Genomic DNA, 24,522 nt, shown 5'->3' on the forward strand with positions numbered 1-24,522 from the left:
AGATAAGGCTATTGATTTCTAATAACCCGGCATGCATTGATTTAATTTAATTAAGTAGCATTTGATGTGATCTGAAAATCTGATGACGCAAATGTAAATGTTAAACTCTTACTGAACAACACCTCAGAGTGTTTATGTGCCTGCCTACTAATGCCTACATACATTTGCAATATTTGCAGAAAAAAACAAATCACCCGCACGCATGAGATTAAGTGTGTGACATAAAACCCTCTCATAATAACTATTAAAAGACTATGTTGATGTAATGTTAGTTTTTGTTTAGGGATATCTAACAGTTAGCAAGCTAATACAACAGTCCTGAAGAAAATCCTCCATACATAAAGATTAAAATGTCCCATGGCACATGTCTTTGTTAACATGAAAAGAAAATCCTCATGGATGTTGAAAAAAAACAACTTCTTAGTCTAACCATCACTTATGCATAAGAAGATTTAAATAATACGATGGGACATGTCTAGAACACGAGCACCCCCTGCTGGGGTCTGGGTGCAGGTGCAACATATTATGGTTTATCTGAGGATGCAGATGTGACAGAATAATTTGGGTCAGACAATAATAGGCGATAGTAAAATCATTTATTTTGGTGCTGTGATTCATTTTGTGTACTTCTGCAGAGAATAAAGGCTCTAACTGAAAAATCACTGCTTCAGGCTGTGATCCATTCAGAGCCTGAGGTTATTTATGTAAAAATAATGGCACCACATCTTTAGAGGTCTTGACATTGAGCCGCTCCACCACTAGATGGAGAAGTGGGGCAGAAACACTGAACGAATTGTCCTTTTTCCCTCTGGCAGGAGGACTGGATTTGATCCCAATTTGGGTCTACGAACATTTCTTCTCTTCTGCAGCCCTGAAGCGGTTCCTTGGACGTCATATGATAAGGCTGGAGGAGAGCCGGACCCATATATCAGTCAACGCGCACACTCTGGGCCCCCTTTATCTCCACAAGGCAGGGAGGCGTATCCTTTCCCCCCTCTCTCTCCCACTCCCCTTCACATATCACTCTCTCTCTCTCTCTCACACACATGCACTAACTAGACTACAACCTGCTTCAGACGACGCCCCACCGCCCCTAAGATTTCCACTGAGGGCACAGCCAGGTCCGTCGTGCGTCTTTTTCGCTCGAGAGGAAGCCATTGGGCTCTTATTATTGTCGGACTGCGCGTTCAGGCTGCCCACGGCATCACCTTGGCAATAACAGGAGGGGTGCCAACCAGAAGAAGACGAAGAAGAGGAGGCGGAGGAGGAGGAGGAGAGGAAGGGGTGGTAGAGTACTCCGAATTGACGCTCAGAAATAAACAAGAAGAGCCCCTGTTTGGAAGACGTCCGTGGCGGGAAGGCATCTGCATCTGAGTAAGTCGTGATTTACTGTACAGTGTGTGTGTTTCCATCAGGGTGACCTGCTTTTTGTGCTTTATCCAGCGGCTGGTTGTGCAATGGCACAATATTTAAGCTTCCAGCCCGGCAGCATCCTTTTAATTCAGGCTGTGGAGATGACTGAGAGGCTCAGGGACAAGGACACAATACAAAAATAAGGGCGATATTGTGAAATCCTTTACTGTAAAGACATTAATATTTACGGTTACAACTCACAAGAGGCGCAGCATCCTCCAAATGGACATGAATGCAAATTAGAAAAGCTTACAATCAAATCACGCGCTGTTTTGGTGGTGAAAAATAGGAGAGAAAAAAGAGCTGCACGATCATGTCATGTCAACAGGCGTTATGGTAATGTCAGAGGCCCGCTATATACTGTACTACTTTGAAGCCATGATTCAGCCGGACGACAGGTGTAACGGGGCGATATGTTTACGCGGAATGCTTTTGATGATACATTATGTAACATCGATCTGTTTGGAGAGGAGAGTGCTTCAGGATGTTTTTATCTCGACGGTGTATTTCCAGTGCTCTGCCATCATGGCATGGTGAAGGGATGCTGTCAAGCTGCAGGCTGTGGAGGGGAGGACAGTTCCAGGGTAGCATATTCTCTGCTTTGTTGTGATGTGAGCAGTCTGCTTTAACATGGCGCGCATGAGCTGAAAAACCCTTGGCCATGACATACTCCTGTCTGGAATTTACACTGTACAGTGGATCAGGGAGGCAGTGGGGTTTTATGAGAGCAGAGAATGGGTCTGTGCATCCCTAAATGGCTCAGCTCAGATGGATTTCAGCTCATGTTGCCACTGAAGTCTGGCTCTTAGGCTTTCTGTTTCTATTCCAGTCTCTGAATAGAACAATATCAGCTGGACCAACTCCTTGGCGTAACTCTGTTTTTGCGATCATGTTTGATCACAGCAGGTGACACCGGACAAAGAGTGTGTTTTTGTTTGGGTTTGTTGTTTCTCTGCTGGGTTTCTGCCCTACAGACGTCACTGTTGTGGATCATTGTTGACAAGACCACACATTTCAAGATGATAGCATTGTTTGTTAACATTTCTGAGATGATTTTTTTGTCTTCGAAGTTTAAACAGGACATGGACTCTTTGTATTATTCATCTTGAGCTACAGTCACACCTGTTACAGCTTTTCCTGAAGCAAGTCATCTCAAGTCCTAAAGGCATGTTTTTGCAAGGTGAAGAAAAGTGCGAGTAATGATTTGTTATGTTTTGGTGTGATGATCAGATCAAAAGGTGTTCAGCACTGGCAACTTGTTGGGCTCTCTGTTGCCTGTCTCACAGGCACAACTATATGTTTATTTTATCTAGCATAAATGCACAAGGTAGGACCCTTAACAAAACACTTTATAGCACCCTTTTCAGGAATCAGTCAATACAAAAAGTTATAGAAATCTCAGCTTTCTATGGATCACAACCTCCACTTATTAGTCTTCACTGTCCAACATTTGGAAAACGTCTCCTTCTTTATTAGAAAAAAATACTAAAATTCAGACCTCTGATCCAAAAATTAAATCATCAAATGAAAAATACTCGTCATACAATTAAGAATCACAATGAAATATTTAATTTAACACTGATAAAGACTACATTGGTGCACGGCCAACCAACTAGATTGAATAGCAATAACAGCACATCTCTGCGCACTGTTTGTTATTTTTATTGTATGAGCGAGGCATGTGTTATCCACCATAGGCCTCAGCCCTGCGGTGTGTGTCTATATCCGGTCTGCTGCTCTGTGTCGTGTCAGCGACTGGCAGTCGAGCTGACAGCCCTTGTCTTGTCCACCCAATCCTCATGCAGCATTATGACTCTGGACAGCCACATTTTTGAGTGTCAGGTTTTGTGTGCCTATATGTCTTTGTGTGTTTGCCTCTGTGCGGCTCTGTGTGTGCGTTTTAGTCTGGATGGCGCGTTTAGGTGTGTTGATAGCTGTCTCTTGACCTGACAGGCTGGACACTGGGATGGATCTGTTTTCACCAATTTAGATTGGAGGAATGGGCTGGTAACCGGAAGGTCATTCATCCTACTGTTGGACTGTCAATAGAAAATGAGGCAAAACATGAACGAGTCACACGCTGTTCTACCAACCAACTACAGTCAAAGTTGCCCTTTAGTGAGCTCTACCCGACATAGTTCTCAGTGAGCAGGAGAAAACTGGTCACATTGAGCCGCTCCTTGGAGTGTAAGTGTGAAACTGTAGCCAAAAAGAGCACACTCACTATCTTCCCCGATAAACACAGTTTGAAGGCCTTTCTTATGACACTGCAGTTGTGTCGCTATCTAATGCTAAAACAACCCCATTCTCCCTCACAGTAGGTCACACTTACTTGTAGCCAGACCTCATTGTGGCTTTAATCAATGCTTTTACAGTAACAATGGATCTAATTACTACTAAGTACCTTGTATTGACAACTCACACATCATTAGCTCCCAACTCTGCAGTTCCCCTCGGCTCTACAGAGCATTTAACTTTCAGCCTACTGTTGAGATTTTTCCAGCGCTCAACTTTACTGTTATGGTATAGTCTCAAAGGGGAGAAACTCCCATAGGCCCATCCCCAAACAGCAAAACAGACAAAGTTAGTGAATAGCTGGTGAACATAGTGGCTTAAGTATTTTCCCTTTAGGAGTTAGTGCGGACCAAAACGGAAATAAAATAATACAGAGTTGTTGAATCAGGTCAGAAACCCATTTCCTTAAGGTCAATGGGGCTCCATATTCGCTGGATGTTTTAAAAAGCAACAGTTTGCAAACAAATTCATCATCATATCAACTTACCGTAGAAGGTGAAAGTCTGTCAGTGTTGTGCTTACAGCTTGTTCTCACTGCCAACACTGCAGGTGAATGAAAATGCCGGGAAGTTAAAGGTAACCATAAGTGATTTTGCTTTTAACTGAGCACTACCGCCGCTAATGGAGAACTGCAATTGTCTTGCCTTTGTGGAAGTGGAAGAGCTTGTTGGATCAAGAAAAAGGCGTCATCCTGCCCTGGGCGAGTAACCCTAGAGTGATAGATATTGCTAATCATCCTTAATGACCTTGCTGTCATTTAGAGACCATTTTTGAAGTGGTTATAAAATCACATCAGTATAGTAGGCGAGGAAAATGAATGTCATGCTCTAGAGAAGCCATTATAGTTACTGTGTTATGGAAATATGGTGTTGTAGGGACAGAGAGGAAGTGGAAGTGAAAGCTTACTCAGCAGGCGCACAGATAAGGAGTAGAAACAACTGGGCGGATAGTAACGATGTGAGATATCTTTGATAATGTGGTGCATTCCACCTTGCCCTTTCAGCCTCACACTTTTTCTTGTCTTTCTATGAATCTGTGCCTCCTCTTTTACTCTTGGATAGTCACTTTTTCTTCACACTATCTCTCATTACTAGCCCCTCTCCTTGCTGCTTTGTCATGACAGATAAGGCAAGGGAGGATTTGTTTTTTGTCTCTCTCTTCCCAGCAGATAGTCTGTCTTCTTATAAACTGTCATTTTTAGCCTCCAAGTCATTTTAATCTCAGAGGAAAAAGCTCAGCGGTGTGTGTATTTTAATGTGTGTGTGTGCATGTGTTTTGCTCCCCTCCTGAAACACACGCACATCCTCTCATATGACGATCATCAGTGTTGTTGCAAAGATTATATCAAAAGCACTATTGATAACTGCACTGTCGATGAACTTGAAACACACACACACACTCACACACTCACATCTGGTTTAAGGGCAAGGAACAGAATGAATAGGTCTTGTGCCCTCATAAATGAAGCATAGTATTTTGTATTATCCCAGAAGGGATATTGGACTAACATACTTTGCATAAACAATTCCTAAGTTTCTCGAGGGCCTTAAGTGGGATTGGGATCTTGCCATAAGGGAAGGCTTCCATTTGGCCTAATGGTTCCTGTGTTAACATTGAGAGGCTGCTCCAATAATGCAAGGCCATATAGACTTCCTATATCCGGGTATATAGAGTATGCTGATTGACCACAGAGGAGACACTCCACTATAGAATTGCTGTCAGCAGGTCAGTGCTTTGTTTGTGGAAAAATGCAGACTAAGGAAAAGGCCAACATTGAAAACCACCATCAGCTGATTGATTTGTAATGTGCTGTCGGGACATTCGGTACTCATACAAGAATTTGTATTTCCATGCCTATACATACTCTTGAATTAAATCATGTGAGAAAACTCATACAAGGGACACATTGTTGCTTCAGTTTGCTTTGCTTATTCTGCCCTTATGAAACTCCTCTTAGCAACATGTGACTTTGCTCCACTTGTCCACCACATGCCATCAAAATGTCCCACCTGTCTCAGTGACTTCACTCCACCACCCAGCCCCTTTCCTGCCACTCCCATCACCTGACCTTCCCAATCCAATTGCTCACCTGTTCCCAATTTCCTTCCTAAGTCTTGCATATCCACCCACATTTTGCCAGATTGTCTAGTTTCGTCCACCCATAGTTTTACATAGCTTTTTTCTGCCATCCTGATTTGTTTAGAAATGATTCTCGCCACACCCAGTTTGACGAGTTTGCCTGCCTTGAAGGTTTTCACCCATTCCCGTCTTTGATTGAAGTAAATGTTAACTTTTATGTCCACGTGTGTGTGCCGTGCTTTTGGGTTAAGGCTTGCTGTTATTTGTGAGCCGTTACACCCAGTTGCGTTATTGTGTAGCTGTGTCGTGAGAAGCATCAGTGGAGATTGACCCTTTTTCTTGAGCACATCCAAGCCCTTTATATCTCATGATTCTAAATTGTTGAGCTCTCCTGGGAAATAATCCGTATCTATAATCTCTTGTTTGTTCTCTTTTAGCAACTTTATGATGTTGCTATATACAACTAAATATAACAATCCTTATATTTATTATAGCGCTTTATCAATGACTCTCAAAGCGTCTACTGTGGACAATACCCACATGAGCAAATTCGGGTGAAGTGTCTTGCCCAAGGACACAACGGCCTGACGCAGGAGCGGGTTTCGAACTGGAGTTCCCCAACGCCCCCTTGATCTGATGATCAAACGGACAGACCACTGCGCCACCCGTCCCGTTAATATATGTATATGTAACCATGCTGGTTATCTGTTAAGTTAGAATGACTTCTCGTTTTGTGCTTACTTCTGTATCTAACCAGTTCTCCATGCTCTTGCCAATCCAGTGACTTTGCCTATTCCCCTCTATAAATATGAAGCTTGTAAATCAAAACTGGTTATCTACCTGTTGGGGAGCCAAAAGGCCTTTATATCACTCTCAGTTATGGCTGTCGCTTCACCCTGTTTTCTGAGAAGTAAACCAAACCCCAGGCTTGTATACAGTCAGGCACATACCTATCTGACATCACACACGCTATGTTCCTACAGATTACAAGCTGAACCTGTGTTCTGTCCTCCATGCAGCGGCTGCAATCAAAACACTGCAATCAATAAAGTGTCACAAGAGCTTTAGACTCAGCGGGCATTCCCTGGATGTATAAAAAAGAAAACACAAAAACTCAGCAGATTTGCAGTGTACATGTAATATTTGTTGATGTAATTAAAGTAAAGAAAGAGTGTGGTCAAGTGAAGAAATGTGTGCATGAGGCGAGGGGATGAGAACGAATTCAGGGAGAAAAGAGAGTGACGAGAGGCAGAACAAGAAAGAGGTTTCTGGAAGGCATGTGAGTAATGGTGCAGATTTTTTTGTCAGGTTGGGGTCTGATAAGGCAGAATACTCCCTATTGAGTGGCCGAACAACATCACTTTAAGCAGTGGTTGGGTTTGTGTGTGCAGAGGTGATGAAGTGGGCAGGATTTGAAGATCTCAGCTATCTTTTTAATTATTTACTCCTCTATGTCCATCGCTCTTTTGTATGTACAAATCAGGGCTCTTATGTATGCTTTTAAGTAAAGAATTCTTGACATTTTATGTAAAACGCATCACTGACACGGATTGTCTGACAAAATCTTATGTTGGCTTGGACCTTGAAGACTATATTCTTTTAGAGTTAGGGTAACAAGTAAAGGTTGTGTACCAACATGGGTGCATGGAGTTTGAAACACATTTTACTGCATATACCAGCCAGGGAGTGTCTTGTCAAAATATTTACTGTAGGTGTAGTATGGGTTATCTTGGAGACATTATTATGGGAGGCTGTGGCTCAGTGGAGAGTGTGATGGACTTCGAATCAGGGGATAGCAAGTTCGAGTCCCACTGCAGTCAGCATGTTGTTGTGTCCCTGGGCAAGACACTTCACCCCAAATTACTCCTGTGGGGATTGTCCACAGTACTCAATGTATGTAAGTCACTTTGGATAAAAGTAATCAAGATGTTCATATTCTGTCTGTTGCAAATCAGCAGAAAACTTATATGGGCGATTTAAAAAAAAGCTTTTTTCTTTGTTAACTTGTGTTGTCTTACTAAAAAATATGTTTGATACACAGATTTAAAATCACAGTGCTTCAGCTTTTTTCTTGTTGAAACTGGGCAAAGTAAGACATCAGAACTGACCGTCGCCCCATGTGTCTGTGTCTGTGTGTGGCTCCTCATTTGTCTTCTCACCATGGATGTTTCACAGTGTGTCACTCTGCCTTGTACTGATAAAGCTGTTATGTATGGGCGACCTCTGGGGGGAGTGGGGCTTTACCCTCTGACCCCTGAAACACTAACAAGTGACCTCAGCAGACTTCCTGAGAGTTTTTGTTGGCACCGCTCTGTTTACATTAGGCAGAATTTGTGCCTCGGATAGAAGGATGCAGAGCTGCGTGTGTGGTGATGGAGGAGCTGTAGTGTGTGTGATGGCCTGGGACATTTGTATGTGTGTGAGTGTGTGTATGGCAGGGACAAAAAGGCAAGGAGGAGTATTGTTGTCCCTTTGCTCTTCTGGCCTGAAGGAAGGAAGCCGTGGAAGTGGGGAGTAGAGAGAAGGAGAAAGAAGTGCCACTCTAGCTCAGTGAGTGTGAAAGGGATTTGAGATGAGTTTCCTCCTCCAGACTCTCTTCAGTTCTCTAATGCAGGGCCTGGGTCATTAAGCTCAAGCGCCATTTTCACAGTCATCATTCTTCCTGAAGAGGAACCATTTTTGTACCAGACAGTGTTTTTTGTGTGAATGCATTTATGTGTGTTCTCTCCGTGATTTCCATTCAATAAAAGCCAGGTATTTCTATCTTGTTCGCCTTTGGGATCTTTCCAAATTTTAAATATTAGGATGTAATTAGTCATTGAATTTGTGCTTGACCTATGTTTACTCAATTCCATCTGATTTCTTCACAGAATTTAGTTCACGTAAGCCTGCTTGCGTGTGTGCTGGGAAGTTTCATTATGGCAATATCAGTCGAAAAGGTTTTTGCTGTTGTGAATGAACACCTGAGTGAACACATTTCCTTTTTGCATGGCAGAAAGGGCTCTGTAAGTATAGGTTGTCAAAATCGTCACGTCAGTATTGTATAACCGGAACCATTAGAGGCTATTTCCAAGTTATTTTTGGCCATTTGTAATATGATATGAATATGAAACTCTTTCTCTGTTTCTTTTTATTGTTTCTATTTCACTCATTATTATTTTATTAGTAAACGAGAGACCTCATGTATTTGGTACAGCAATTTAGGAGGTTGTCCCTGATTGTTTAGATAAGTGGAAAATACAGTTTGGCAATTTAAAGTTTATTTTCTCCTTAAAAATAAAAAATAATTTTCTTAAACATCTGGGCTCTGTAGTTCTTTTGTGAACTCCATCAATCAGGAGTTGTAGATATCATGGGATCTATTTTCAGTGACGAATTTGGTGCTTTATTGTGTTTTTGAAGGGAGCGGGATGGTGTTATTCTAAATAAACTACAATGCCCAAGTTCATTGTGATGAGGGAATACATTTGTTGATGTGTTTTGAATGGTTGTTGGACAAAATGGAGGTTATTGCTACAGAAAAATGTACTATTAGGCAGAAAATACATAGACGATACATGCTATTAGGATCAAGTTATTGTCAGTTTTGGTCATGTGATCTGTTGACAATAGCTAAAATATATAAACTATATAAAATACTTATTCTTTAATAACTTAATATCATGCTTTAATAGAAATGACTTCCTATGTTCTCTTTTTGTTGTCATCCTTTTCCGTCCCATATGGTTGCAATGTTGTTGGTGTTAGGTCAATTCTGATGGTGTGCATTGAAGTGTTTACTATAATTAAAAACAGATGCTATGAAAACAAGCTTTGAAAAAGATCTGGACTTGGGAGGAAGGATCAGACTCAGTCTAATTCCAGGTTGTTGGTGTGTTTGTTTTAGATAATCCGAGATTAGTGGTGATCAGACCTGCTGTAATCTTCTACTACTACCAAGAGATAGACACATGCACGGATGGCCCCTGGCTTTCTCAGAGCTACATATTGTGACTTGTCTCATGTACAGATCAGTATTGCGTGTACTAGCTGACCTTTTTACTCCCAGACTGTAGCGTAAATAATTAATACAACATCTCTTAACCGACTTTTCAGAACATTTTAGTGCAATTGCCTGTAACAAATTTGGTTCCTCCAAAAACAATCCTTTAATCATTCAAAAGTGATGTTTTACTGCAAGGGCAATAGTTAAATACAATTGAAGATGAGAGTGTGATGATTTGCCTTTGGTACATTCTGCCAATTAAGTTGAATGAAAATCTTGGAAAGAAAGCCTCGCTGGCTCGTCATGATATCCCTAAACTAATATGCTCAGCAGGATTACCATTCATTGAGCTCCATGGGCATTAAGATCATCACTTTTAGGGCGTTTCAGTCCAGATAGAGAGTATGTAAGGAGACTGCTGGTGCCAGAGGACCATGATGCTATTAGAAGAGGATGCTGGTGCTCTATGCAGGCAGTTAATGTGTTCCTGGAAATGCTACAACAGCAGTGCACTCAACAGGGAATAGGGCTGGTCATTAGTTTCCCTGACTTCACCTGCTTTGACATATTGGCAAAACATCCCTACTTTTAGTTGTTTGTATGTACACTGCTGGCTAATAAAGCTTTGTCGCTCAGTCCTGTCTGGTTTATAATCTTTCTTATTTATCTGTCTCAATATGTTTCTGCTGGCCAGTCTGTGAGCGTCCCTGGATGTCTTCTGTTCACGCCCATAAATGTAATTACTCTTCCTACCATGCTGTAGATGCTTGTCTTTGTGCCTACTCTGCTTTCTTCTTGTTCGTCCATAATTTATGAGAGAGCCAGAAGGATGTAGCCCCACCATGTTCCTACAAGGTGGACATCTTTGTTTCCGATACATCTTAACAGATGTAGCCTAGAGGTTAGAGGAGCAGGGTTAACATTACAATGCAGGTTTGAAATATGAGCACAACCTCGAGTTGGTCCAATGGACATCTGTTGTTAACTCGTGATGAACTGGATAGTTATGATAAAATGTCCAGGTTTTCTACAGTTGTTGAGCATTGATTGTTTTCAGTGTTGTTTTTATTTTAGGAGCCGATAATACCTTATTTAAACATCACTTTCTATTTTGCAACATAATCTAAACTCAAGGTCTACTTACCTTTTTTTGCTATGTTAGTTTTTTGACCAACTTTTTGATGGTTTCAAACTATTTTGTTCAAGAGAAGATCCCATATAATGACTTTATGTCAAGACGTACTTAAACAATAGTGAATTTGAGAAGTGTATCTTAATTTATTGGGTCTTGATACATGATCATTTAACATATATTTAAAAAAGTACTGTTCAATGTGATATTTATTTTGTGTCAGCTCTACGTACTTCTCAGTTTACAATACTAGCACATACATATTTGTAATACTACATTGGGTTACATGAGTTCATAATAATTGTGGGCAAACATTTCAAGACGACTATGGTGATGTATTTCTCCCCCACAAACCTCATTACAATAAACTTTTGAGTAAATGAATTACGCAGATTTAGTCGGAGGGACAAAGTGGAATGCATTTACTCGCCTGATGTATGTAACTAATGTATGTCCTGAGTTGAATGTGCAAATGTATGCCGATGATGCGGTCATCTTTATACACGGGAAAAATACAGACATAATCTCATCTTGTCTCTCAAATACATTGGACAAGGTTCAACACTGGCTGAACAACATTTTCTTACAGTTCAACATAAACAAAACAGTATGCATGATGTTCAGTAAACGACCAGTCAAAATCGAAGGATCCAATGTGTTTTTAAACGGAGCAGAATTAGAACTAGTCTCCCACTTCAAGTATCTTGGAGTCATACTGGACTCGAACTTCAATTTTAAGAAACATATCAAGAAAGTATCCAATACCATTAAATTCAACTTGCAACATTTTAAACAAATCAGACCTTTCTTAACTGTCAATGCTGCAAAGTCATACCTCCACTGCATGATTCTATCCCACATTGAATACTGTTTTACAAACTGGTCGTTTGCCTGTGCCACAAACCTGAAACCCATAGAACAGCTGTACAAGAGAGCTATCAAGGTTTTTGACAGAAAGCCAAATTCATACCACCACTGTACCATCCTTGAAAAACACAATTTCTTGAGTTTTGACAATTTTAAGTCTTTTAAAAGTATGTGTTTTTTTATAAATGTATAAATATATATTTTCTCTCTCTTATTTTTTCATAACTATAATGATCATATAAAGGTGAGCCTTTACCTCACTGAGCTGAGGTTATCAGAGCCTCTCAGTCTTTCAGGAGAGAGCTCTCTAAAGCTCTCCCCCCCCGCGGCCGCTTACACAGTAAATTCCAATGTTAATAAAAGCACACAGAAGCTGTGTACGTTTTTTGGGAGTTTGATTTATTTTAAATTAACACAGATACAAAATTAAAACCTATAATTTCCCACTAAAACCATTATTTCAAAAAAAGAACTATTTCACATAAACCTCTGGTTTTTACTGGGGCCGGGGCGGTTCAACTTGATTTTGGGGGGGGGGGGGGGTGTGCCATAGTTTATGGGCGCTGTACGCAATATAGGCGTAGTTCTGTTAGTATAAGATCATAAGATGTACTTTGTTGATCCAAAATCGGGAAATTGTGTTATGAAATAAAAATAAAAAATTGTATTTCTAACTTTTTTTTTCCGGCGCCCCCTATGGGTTGATGCGCCCTTAGCATTCGCCTATACTGCCTATGCCGAGGGCCGGCCCTGCTCCTTCATACCACTGATGAACTGATCCAGATGCTCAGTCAGCTATCTGCCCTGCTCCAACTGTAACCTGAGGGCTGGGAAGGGAAGAGAAGGAGATTAAGACTAAAACTGTACCTGGCTGGAAGTCTGAAAAACATAATATACTGGATCCTTATTTGATTATTTATTAATGAACTTGACAGTGCTGGCTTCCCTTATTCATCCTCATTTTCTTCAGTGCATTTCAAGATGTTTCTTCAGACTTCCTGTTGGTGCTGGCTCAGTGGAAAAGGCGAATATTTTTAATGAAAGCTTCCAGACAGTAGAATATGTGTTTATGTGAGGTTGATCAGATGATCGAGGTTTTACATTTTCTCCAAAGGGTCTCCATGTGATGGTAATGTGGTTTGGTTAAGGAGCAAAGAGCAGTGTGGTAATTGTTTGTGTGTGCTGCCCGAAGTGTGTGATGGGATTTTAGAGAATATCCCCCTGCGGTTTTGTGTGTCCTGCAGCTTCTCTGATTGGATAGTTCACTTACAAGCAGGACGGAAAATGTATGCTTCTTTATCGTTTGAGAGGAGCCAGTGTTGTTTCATTACATGCCTTTGTGTGGGAAATAAAAAGCATAGCAATCACATCAACCCTACTTCACGGCCAAGATTGTGATGGTTTTCTCTGTTGATACGTTCACAATCTAAGCTTATTCAGTTGGGAAATGATGCAAGCTAACTCACAGAACCAGTGGGTGTCCTGGCCACTCAACAGGAGAATTGACATGATCAAACAGTTTCAACACATTTTACTGGCTTTGGAGAGGAGTGGGCGGGGAGTTATGTAGAGTTGTTGTGTCATGCTTGTTTTGTAAGAGTTTGGTTTGGACCAGTGCAGAGAAATCGGAATTCCATTTATGTTGTGATACAGTTTCAGTTTGGAATGGAAAAAGGCACACTGCTGCTTTGCTATAGTGCTGTACACATGTTGGGCCACACTGTAAAGTTCACAGAGGTCTGTTAGTCTGGCAAAATAGTTATATTAACGCAAAGATGCCATTTATAACTTGATATGAGTAATTTGCCCACCTGAATTAACTTTATCAATTGGCCAAGACAATCTCAACCATGCTTGAAAGTAAAATATTGCTTTACTGGTAATACATACATTCAGATAGAGCCATAACACCAGAAGCTATTCATTTGTCTTAAATATAAACTCTTAATATCATAATTGGGACTGCAATTATATTCATTATCACGTTTCTAAGAGTCCAAGCTAATTTCTTCAAACATGTCTGAGAAACAAGGCAAAAACCCAAAGAGATTCACTTTGTAATATTCAAGGTGCACAGTAATCTTAAATTCAACATGCCTTTTATATCAGATTTCGATTTGAGATTTAGTTTCAAGAGAAAATAGTGTAGTTCAGGATCAGCATTAACATCGTTTTTTTTTTTTTGCCAGGTAAAAAATCTCATGTATAGTCAAGTGGGAAAAATGTATTCTGCTTTTAGTGTACCATCAAAAACACACACATATTTTCTAGGGAGACTATGGCTTAAGCATTCCTCAGTTAACGCCCCCCAAAAGTTTAAATTAAAACAACACCCCTGTATATAAATTCCTACACAACATAAGTAAAAATGGTTTTCTATTACAGAGGAATGTCATCTCAGATGGTGTGCCGATTCCCATTATAAATACATTTACTCTTTTTTAAAAGTCAAAAGTAATCAAGTGTCCAATTGGAAGAGATAACGTAAGCCATTGCCTACAGAAACAAGTTGAACTTGATAGAAGATCAATTATCTTTGTCCAGTGTCAGTTGAGCAAAAGTGACAGTCCTTCTTCTGCTTCTTCTCTGCTCCGTCCATCCTCCATCCTGGAGCCTCTGGTCTGGAACCCATTAGAGCAGGAATCTCCAGCAGCGCCCTGCTAGCACATTAGCATGCCTTCCCTGACTCTCCCTGACAGGAAAGAGACACTGATTTAGTGCCAGCAGACAGATATTTAACCTCAGTCACCGGGAAATCTTTGGAAGGTAAATGGCCGAACGGAGCGAGTGCAAGGAAAGTTGTTTGTCACTGTGTGTCATGTCTGATGTTCATATCTGACTATAACTTACTCTCCCTTTCTGTCTCTCTTTTTTTTTTCTTTAGGATGGCTGAGGTGTCACAAGAGGAGAAACTCCAGGCCATCGCTGTAAGTTATTTGTATACACACGCACTCAAACACACACACACAGTACATGTTAGGGCACTCTCATAGCTATAGAAACAACAAATCATTGAGGCTTGTCAGGATCTGGCCTCCCGTCTTAATGACTCAACCTTTTAGATCCAATATCCTTCCCCCATTAGAGGACATCCAAGGCTAATGCAGCGGCTCCATGTCTCTTTCCACTGGTCCTGTTTTATCTTCTTTCTTTGCCTTTCAGACGCACAATATCCAGGTTTCTGCGAAGTATAATTATGTATATTGGGATATAAATATTCGCATACAAATTACAATTGATGGCAAACACAGTTATGCATTTGATTTGATTTGTTGTGAGTAGTTTTACAACCCAATAGATCAAAATCAATTTACAGTGAATTAAACAGAAACGTCCAACATTTGAAATATCTGTCAGGCAAAATGGCCTCCATAGGTAGTTAATGTTGTTAGATATATACAACTCTACAACTACGATAAGTGCACCTCTAATAAAACAACATTAGGGTCCAAACACTACACACACTATAATATCAAAACGTTTCTCATCACAATTATCTGAGATTAACTTGGCATATTGAGTATATAATGTGTTCCTATAATGCATTAGTGTGCACCAGCTTCCCTCTCTTTCTCTTGATTCTTTATAGTAATTACATTGACTGAAACTATATGTACTCAGTCATCAAAGATCTCCATTAAATCCTCAGCACTACAATTAAAGACATAGGCTGGGTTTGTTTGATAATAATACCTTTTATTTTATTTATAGAGCTCCTTTCATCGTAAGACCTAATACATTTCAGCCCTATTAAGGACACAGAGCGGTGTTAAAGAAGACATCTGTTTCATCATTTTCCTATTATCTCTTGTAGAACTTGCAGAGTAATTGTAATGCTTGTGTGTATGTTTTGTAACAGGAGAAGAGGAAGAGGCAGACAGAGATAGAAAACAAAAGGAGACAGCTGGATGATGACCGACGGCAACTCCAGCATCTCAAGGTACACACACACACACACACACACACACACACACACACACACACACACACACACACACACACACACACTCACTTCCACATGCATTTACATTTTACACACGCCTTTTTTGTCCTGCTGTACAAGTGAGAAAACTGTAATTGAACATAACAAATAATGTAACATATTATCTGCAAACAGGTGGGTGTTGCTCATGTTTAGAAGTAATTGACTAATGGTGTAGGAGCTTTATTATAATACTAAAGCTACTCTGTGGTGTTTTAACTCCTGGAAATGACCTGGCTGACGCTCTATACTGTGTGGATAAGTTAACGAATGTGTTGCTACTTCAGTGAAGAACCTGCAGGCTCGTTTCCAGTTGCAGCATCAAGTCAATCGATGTATTGTCTCAGTGTGCATCGTAAAACAAGAGTCCATTTCCATTCATGTTTCATTCATTTCCCAAACAATCTTTGTGGTACTTACAACCCTCGCGCTTCCGGGGTCAGACACACCCAATCATGACACACCTTAAAGACCTTTGTCCATGGTATTAGGGCAGTGACACCCTTTGGCATACACAGTAAATAACACATAATTGTGACAGCTTGAACCCAAACATTATTACATTACATTGCATTTAGCTGACGCTTTTATCCAAAGCGACTTACAATAAGTGCATTCGACCAACAAGATACAAACTTGAAGAAAACAGAATCATATAAGTACATCAGGTTTCATAGTGCTACTCAACTAGCTTTAGATAAGCCAGTCCTTTATATAAGTGCTTTATTAGTATATAAGTGCTTTGTTAGCAATTCTTTGTTAGTAATTCTATCGCTCGAAGTGGAGTCGAAAGAGATGAGTTTTCAGTCTGCGCTGGAAGGTGTGTAAGCTTTCTGCTGTCCTGATTTCAATGGGGAGCTCATTCCACCATTTTGGAGCCAGGATAGCAAACCGACGTGTTTTTGCTGATGGGAACTTGGGTCTTCATTAAAATGGCTCTTACAAGCGGAGTTAGTTGGCTCTTCTTAGCTTAGCTACAACATTACGTATGCTCGTGTTGTCTTTGCTTTACATTACTGTCTTGTAACTATAGTCCTTAGCCTCTCCTTGACTTGCCACTGGTATGCCCTCAGCACTGTATTCGACACCCGCTGAGAACACTCCAATCCCACTTTGTTTGAAATGTACTGGAGCCCTCAAATTGATAAGATGAATGTATTTATGATTAAATTCTTTCCGAGCGTAATCTAAACCCCTAAATGCCTCTCCCTTACTTTGACCAGACCCCAAGATACAATCAATACAGTCAGTTATGTGTTTTCTGTGATTTCTGCTTTTGTTTAGACGTCCAAATTACTAAATCACAGTCAGCCATTCCCTTGAAATATGTCATCCCCTTATAGTGTGATACTCCCTAACCACTGCTGTCACGGAATGTTCAGAATGGACAGCAGATAACACCGGCAGCTCCTCCACACGCTTTTTATACACACACACACTCACTAAAAAACAAGTTCAAATCTCCGTGCATGTGGCCACACACTCATTATATCAGAGCTGAAGCCTTTGTCCGTGCATGTGTCAGCACTATCAAAGCTATTTCAGCCACGGACAATTCGGCAGGTCACAGATAAGAGCAAAGGTTGCGGTGTGTACACGCCGACAAAGACGTGCGTGCGTTGGTGGTAAAAGCCTCTGTGACCTGTTCTACTGCCCTTGCGTGCTCCCACTTTTTAGCTATTTTCAGAGCAAACCTTTGTAAGTGTGTATCTGTATGCGTGTGTTATTTTTTTGTGTGCGATGCTTCATGAAAGAACACAGAAGCCTCGGACAATGCAGAGGGCTTTGGGAGAGGAAACAGATTTTTGTCCCACTCCCACCAACAGGAAAGGGCCCTTACACCCACCACACTCCACTTTCGTCTCTCTATCACACACATACACACACATACACACACATGCGTAGATTCACCAAGGGGAAGTATAATCCTGCTGTACAGGAGCATTAGAAGGCCCTTTGTGCAAACCACAGCAAGTATTGCTTTTCCAGACACAGCTTTCATGTGGAAAAGCCAATAAATGTCTCCGTTTACACACCATTTTTACAAGGGAGTACCTGCCCCATCATTAAATCACACTAATACAGGATTATCTCACATACTTGAATACACATTGTCACAGTGCAGAGATAACGGTGAGATGAGGTAATGCATTGTTTTTAACATTAACAGGAGTTCTATTTTTAATTAACTAGCCATGGTAGATATGCTTATGTATACAGTAACTGGCAGTGTCTTCAATTAAACCTCTCAATGATAACGTATTATGTTATGCACATTTGAAAATCAAATTGACCAATACTTAATATTGACATTCTTCTACAAAATTATTACTGCAAAAACACAAACGTAAAGCCAGGGTACTCTTTCTGTTTTAAGTGTTTGTGCTAAGCTAACCCTATCCTGGCTTTTGTTTATATTGATTGAAAAGTTTTGCCATTCTACTTTGTAGAAGGAAAAATGTAACGTGAATATAAAAAAAACTATTTTCCTTACAGCTGCTCATTTCATTTGTGTGTGTGTGTGTGTGTGTGTGTGTGTGTGTGTGTGTGTGTGTGTGTGTGTGTGTGTGTGTGTGTGTGTGTGTGTGTGTGTGTGTGTGTGTGTGTGTGTGTGTGTGTGTGTGTGTGTGTCACAGTTCCGCCCTTTGTCTGCTACGTTAGCAGCTTTTACTCAAAAGAACAATGGAGAGAGACGTAACTTCAGCCAGCGCTCCAGCTTTACGACTGTTCATGCAGACGCGCGCGCGTGTGTGACAGTTTGAGTGTGTGTGAGAGAGAGAGAGAGAGAGTGCATGTGCACGTGTGTGAGTGCGCATGAGTGTGTGTGAGAGAGAGAGAGAGAGAGAGAGAGAGAGTGCATGTGCACGTGTGTGAGTGCGCATGAGTGAGTACATTAACTTGGTGATGTCAGACATTGGGGTAGTAGGGTGTGGCGACAGAGTAGAGAGAGAGAGTGAGGGTAGCAGAGTTGGATTCAGTGCCCAGGAGACTATGCAGGGCAGGGGTTTGAAGAGTGTTGAATTACACCGTGAGAGTGTGTGTGCTGTAATGCTCTGCTGAGCTGAATGTCTGGACCTGAATTACCCAATGGGGAAAGTAAAAAAGATCATCAGTCCCTTTAACTTTAAAAAGATAAACATGGATTGGGATTGAGGAACACACGCACTGACATTTACAACCTTATTCAATAAAACATGCACAAACCATGATAGTTTATGACCTGTATGAAGGATAGAGATGCATACAAGAGAGGGGAAGGGGCGGTGGTCGAGTTGGGGAAGAACAGAAAAAAATACAGGGAGTTTTGCTGTAGAAATTCTTGTTGCATCACTGGAGAGGAATTCAAATCAAGCTCAGGTCCAGATTTTCAGTCCAACTCCTGAAAACAAGAGCTTTTCCAACACTTTTCCATATGGACAGGCAGGGTCTGATTTCTCTGTGCGCTCCAACAGCTGCGAGTAAGACACACTGTTATATTTACCTCAAAGCATGCCAAGTATTTGCTTTGATATTAGCTTATCAACAGGAGGGAATGTGGATGGGGTGTTAAGATAAGAATACAACACTGTTTGGAAATTGATGGAGGACAAAAACATGTACCAGGAAATAAAGAAGTGGAGTATAAGAGAATAATAAAGTTTCATTCCCATTTAGTCGTTCATTTCAATTCATTATTTAATTATCTTGACCTAGAATTAACTTTATCTGCATTTATAATAATGAGACAATCAGCTAACAATCAGTACATTTAAACACAGTCAGTGCTCTTAACTCCCCCATCGATATCTTTTTGTAATCATTATCAAACTCCATGAAATGTTTTAATTCAGATTAGGATTAGGAAATGATAACTTTTTATTTATCTAGATCTCTAATCCAATGCTCAATGGAGTATAACACAAGTCGTATCATAGTTACGACTTGGCAACAGCAACTTGGCAGCATTTGAAGTACTGTGACACAATAACTGAGTGGCAGCACTCAGCAGGAAGTCCTGGACGCAATTTGCTGGTCGATTTTCGCGGGTGATAAGCTAAAGTGCTTGTAGTTTTCAGTCAAAATACCCCTAATCTCTTCAGAAAGAAAAAACACTTATGTCATAGTTTGAAAGGGTGAGAGTGAGCTGCATTGTGGGTGATTGAAGTTCTGCTAATTAATTAATCAACTGTTTCTTGATGAAAGAAGCATGATCAAAAGCCCCCTCCATGCTTATTCTCTTTTCATTATAGCTGACATACACTGACATCAAACAGGGGGAAATTAAAGTGAAACGTGCTCTCCTTTTTACCACATATAAAGCAATTATAGGAAATGATTTACCTTTTCGTTATGTTAGTTCTCATGGTGATATTTATTGTGTTCTCTTGCAGTCGAAGGCACTGAGGGAGCGCTGGTTGTTAGATGGAGCTCCGGCGGAGGAGGAGACTCAGAAGCGTCTGCATGAAGACGAGGTGAAGACTAAACTCCTGGAGCAGGTCATCCTCAGGTCAGCATCTAAAAAACCCTGCACGTCCTATCTTTAAAACAATCTTTGTTATTAGCATGTAAAGGGTTCAAATATGTTTGGTTATCATGGTACTAATGTTGACTGTGGTTTATTTATCCAACATGAAAGCAAAACTGTAACCTGAATGGACAAGATATTGTATGTATAAACAATGGAATAAATCTCTATATCAACATTAGAGATAGAGGAGGATAATCAGTTTTAAAATGCTGCCATAGTAAGCTAACAGATGCCTGATTATGTTTTTGTGAGAGTTATGTGTTATATTATAAGTGATTAAATCAATTTGAAAACACAGAATAGACATATCAGTTTTTTTACCTTGATAAAATAAATACTATAACTGTCTTTATTTGTGCCAAATGCAAGCATAGGTAAGTGCAATATCAGTCAGAATTTCTCTACATTTGAATAGAAAATACTATTGTTTATGAGAAAAAGGGATGGTCAGTTTGTGTAAGGAAACAGTGACAAGCATGATCAGCTGTGGCCATATTTATTTGTAGAAGTGATCATATACTCAAATGTTGCCTGTCTATAAACAGTATTTTAGTCTCTGTGTATTCATTCCAATAATGTATTTGCACATGTGTGTGTTTCTGAGCCAGGCTGGAGCAAGAGATTGAGGAACTGGAGACAGACCCTCCAGCCAATAAGGGTGTGGCCAAAGAAAATGGAGGTAAGTTCAGTACCCATGGCGACATACTGTATGATCACACAGTCAGGAAACCAAGGCAAAGCAGCCTTGACACCTGTGTCGGAAAGAGAAAGTGAGCTAATAATGGCCTCTCCATTTTCTCTATTACATTTTTCCTCTCAGCCAGAGGTAATTAAAGCAATATTTCCTTTCTTGCTTTTGTCTCTCTGACTTACCCTGACACCCTCTTTATTTTTTCTCACTCCTAACCTTTTAATGGCACTCTGGCGCCCCTTATAGGTGAGAATGGAGTAGTGCAGAGCTCTGGTCAGACCCCCAAGAGGGAGGTGACAGGGATTGAGGCCACGCTGCTGGGGCCCAGTCCTGACCAAGCTAGTGCAGAGAACCCTGTCACCCTGGTGTTCATGGGATACAAAACCATGGAGGAGGAGCAGGAGAACCGCGCGGCCATGGAAGGGGTGGATGGCAACGTCAAGGCCGAGTTTGTGGTGATCGAGGATGGGGAGGGGAAAGCTGGAGGAGAGGCGGCCTCAGATGAGCAGGCTCCACCCAATGGGAGCATGGCGGAGAAAGAGAAGGCCAACGGAGGCGGAGAGGATGGAGAGGAAGGAAAGGAGAAGAAACAGACCTGCAAGTGCTGCACGGTCATGTGAGCTGTGTGAGTGTGTGCGTGCGTGTATGGGTGTGTGTGTGTGTGTGTGTGTGTGTGTGTGTGTGTGTGTGTGTGTGTGTGTGTGTGTGTGTGTGTGTGTGTGTGTGTGTGTGTGTGTGTGTGTGTGTGCGTGCGCATGTGTGTGTGTGCGTGTATGGGTGCAAGTACACACCTGCACCTGTGGCGTTTGTGCCATTGCATGTGTCTGTGTTTGCGGATTGGTGTAACTTTGTGTCTGTCTTGGAGTGTGTGTGTGTGTGTGTGTGTGTGTGTATGTGTGTATGTGTGTGTGTGTGTGTGTGTTAACTTGGGACTGGAAGAAAAAAACAAATAACCGAAGTACACAGCCAACTTACCAACAATGAGAGCCAGTACAAGCTCCAGCTACAACAACAAGAACCACAAAGACTCATAAGTACACTTTACTCTGTATACTTTCTCCAATATGTATTTGACTTTTGATTTCTATTGATATTTTTCTATTTTTCTGTCTTGACATTTATATTGTATTCGGTATGTATATCTTTATTATGGGACTGTGTACTGTAAGTTCATTGTTATTATTGTTGGAAAAAAAGACAAATGTATTCGCTCTCTGGATTGTACTGCTACCCGCTGAGGGAAATCTGGAATCTCATCTAAATCAAAACAGCAAACTATGAAGGACACAGATACTTAAATATATACAGTATATATTTCTCTGTGTAGGCCTACCAACTATTTATCAGTCAATTTCATATTGCAATATTGTCTAAGATATTATTTTAAATAGTATTTTAATATATTGATATGAAATGATGTTTTATACAATGTATTTATTGTTTTTGGTTCTCTATATCATCTCAGACCATTAACTGCATGTAAGCTTGTAAGCACTACCAGATTTGCGTTACAATCATAACACGTGTCTGTGCTTTATAGACTCAAATGTGCTCATATCTTTAGTCTTTTTTCTATCAGTAACAGTTGATATAATTGGCAGTGTGCTTTTAAAAAGAACTCTACAGCACGGAGACAAACGGCTGAATAGAACAGTGACCTTATTGCAAACTGCATTAGCTTCTCATATATACTATATGTGACACATGTACATGAAGATCACAGCTTTTGTATTTTTTGAATAAGATGGATACCTTATGATCTAAAGTCATGCTGAACCATTTGCGCAACAACTAGCTTAAATGCTTTTGTTCTCTCAATAGTAGAATCAATGTAAATCTAATGAGGTAGCACTGCATGAAGCCTTGCAACTGTTTTGACTGTCTTGTCACTTGTAAGGTCTTAATTATACACTTCCACGTTCACTTGAATGTAAATCCAGGGGTTAAATTGGGATTCTACCATAATGAGCTCACCGTAAAAAAAAGAAGCTTTTTGTCTCTTTATGAACCAAATAAAATTCTGATGATACTGTAAATTCCCTGTGTGTTGGTCGGCTGCTGGTTTCTGTCCTGCTCGCTCCCAGTTTAACCCCTGTCTGCACACCCGGGTACTTGAATACATTTGAAGACAAAGATTGGAGCGATTATAATTCACTTTTCTCAATCTAAAGACTTTACTTTATGCCAAGGGACCCAGAGCTATTAAGTAAATGTTTTATAAGGAATAGGCCATATTGATTCGGGGGGGGGGGGGGGGGACAGACAATCTAACCATTTTAAACAGTGCAGGATGCCTAATGGTCCATTTACACTATAACAATTGAAAGCCCTGGAAGCCTATTGAAATAGATTTTGGCTCTAGTCTACTCATTTCTTTGGAAGACAGAGGCCATTGATGTCCCGGGTCAGGAATGCTACACCACCGATCCTTCTGCTTCCCCTCAGGCTCATCCACGTTTGATTCACCCACACACCATTTCCATTATCACCATCCTTCATCGTCAAACACACGCAACCCTACCTTCTATGCTCGGAGACACAGCAATTCAAAAATCTCTGAAATTGGTGCTAATCCTGAGTCTTGTCTAACACTCCATCCACCAACTACACTTCAACTCTTTCCTTACCGTCTTACTCACGCCACGGGTGAGGGGGATTGTGGGAATCTACTGCCTCCTGCATACACTTGTTGAGTCTTTCGCAACCTTCAGTGCCAGATGCATTCTCTCATGTCCTGCCTGCATTTACCACCAGAGAAATTATCCCTTCTAACATTCCAAAGGAAGGTCAACAGGCATGGATGACGAAATATAGTCTATGCTTTCCATATGTACAGTTCCAATGTAATTGTACAACTTGCAATTTCTTTCTGATATTGACTCATGTTTTTCTTTTCCTATGGCCTCTGCAAGGCGGCATATTGTATTATGATGTGTGTATTTTTAAAAGAAGATATAACTACATCTGTGTATTGTTTGTGCCTTTGTCAGGTTCAGTTGCTTGGACTTGTCTGTCTGTCGCCATTTTTAGACCGGGGTTTTTCTTGCTCTGCTCCTGGTCATATGATGCCCAATGGAAAAACTGCCTTCTACTCTAGAGGGGTAATAAAACTTAGAATATTATTATTGTTTTTCACATGGTAACTATAAATAAATGCACCTCAAGCATAAGATGCAGACTACTGTCGGTGTCTTGAAAAAATGTGTGTAGCCTGTATTACATTTTCAAAATTGCTGATTTTCCTTTAACTGACTGATTTTTTTGTACAGCCCAAATACTAGAAACGTGACAATTTACATCCAAATGTTATCATGTTCCGGGGATAAATCTTTATACAGGAGACTAACTGACTGATGTATGTATGTACATTATGTAGCCGTATCTATATGCATACATGCATCTTTATACATAGATGTACATTTGTTGAGCTAAAGCTTTGCTTAATTGTGGGTTTCTGGGACAGCAGCAGAAAAAGCAACCTTGTGTTAGACCAATGCCTGTTCATCTATTCTGTGGTCGTCTAAATGTTTAATCTTGAATAAAACAACTGTTTGTTTACAGCAAGTCCGGA

General features: G+C 40.6%; 1 protein-coding gene across 1 annotated transcript; it reads left to right on the forward strand.

Moving 5' to 3' along the window:
* Positions 1-897: 897 nt before the first annotated feature.
* palm1b (paralemmin 1b) lies at positions 898-24,515 on the forward strand. The gene is made up of 6 exons (XM_034235354.1): positions 898-1,374; positions 14,656-14,698; positions 15,631-15,711; positions 20,124-20,239; positions 20,869-20,939; positions 21,198-24,515. Exons 2-6 carry the CDS (start codon positions 14,657-14,659, stop codon positions 21,569-21,571), a joined length of 684 nt encoding a protein of 227 aa, XP_034091245.1. The 5' UTR covers positions 898-1,374; position 14,656; the 3' UTR covers positions 21,572-24,515.
* The last annotated feature ends 7 nt before the right edge of the window (positions 24,516-24,522 follow it).

This window comes from Gymnodraco acuticeps, unplaced genomic scaffold (assembly GCF_902827175.1).
Source record: "Gymnodraco acuticeps unplaced genomic scaffold, fGymAcu1.1, whole genome shotgun sequence".
NCBI classification, from domain to species: Eukaryota; Metazoa; Chordata; class Actinopteri; order Perciformes; family Bathydraconidae; genus Gymnodraco; species Gymnodraco acuticeps.

What these genes read in the sequence shown, in the direction of transcription:
- palm1b (XM_034235354.1), top strand. Translation starts at nt 14,657, where the DNA reads ATGGCTGAGGTGTCACAAGAGGAGAAACTCCAGGCCATCGCT. An exon ending in GGCAACTCCAGCATCTCAAG is followed by an intron (nt 15,712 to 20,123) that starts GTACACACACAC and finishes GTTCTCTTGCAG; the next exon opens with TCGAAGGCACTGAGGGAGCG. An exon ending in CTGGAGCAGGTCATCCTCAG is followed by an intron (nt 20,240 to 20,868) that starts GTCAGCATCTAA and finishes TTTCTGAGCCAG; the next exon opens with GCTGGAGCAAGAGATTGAGG.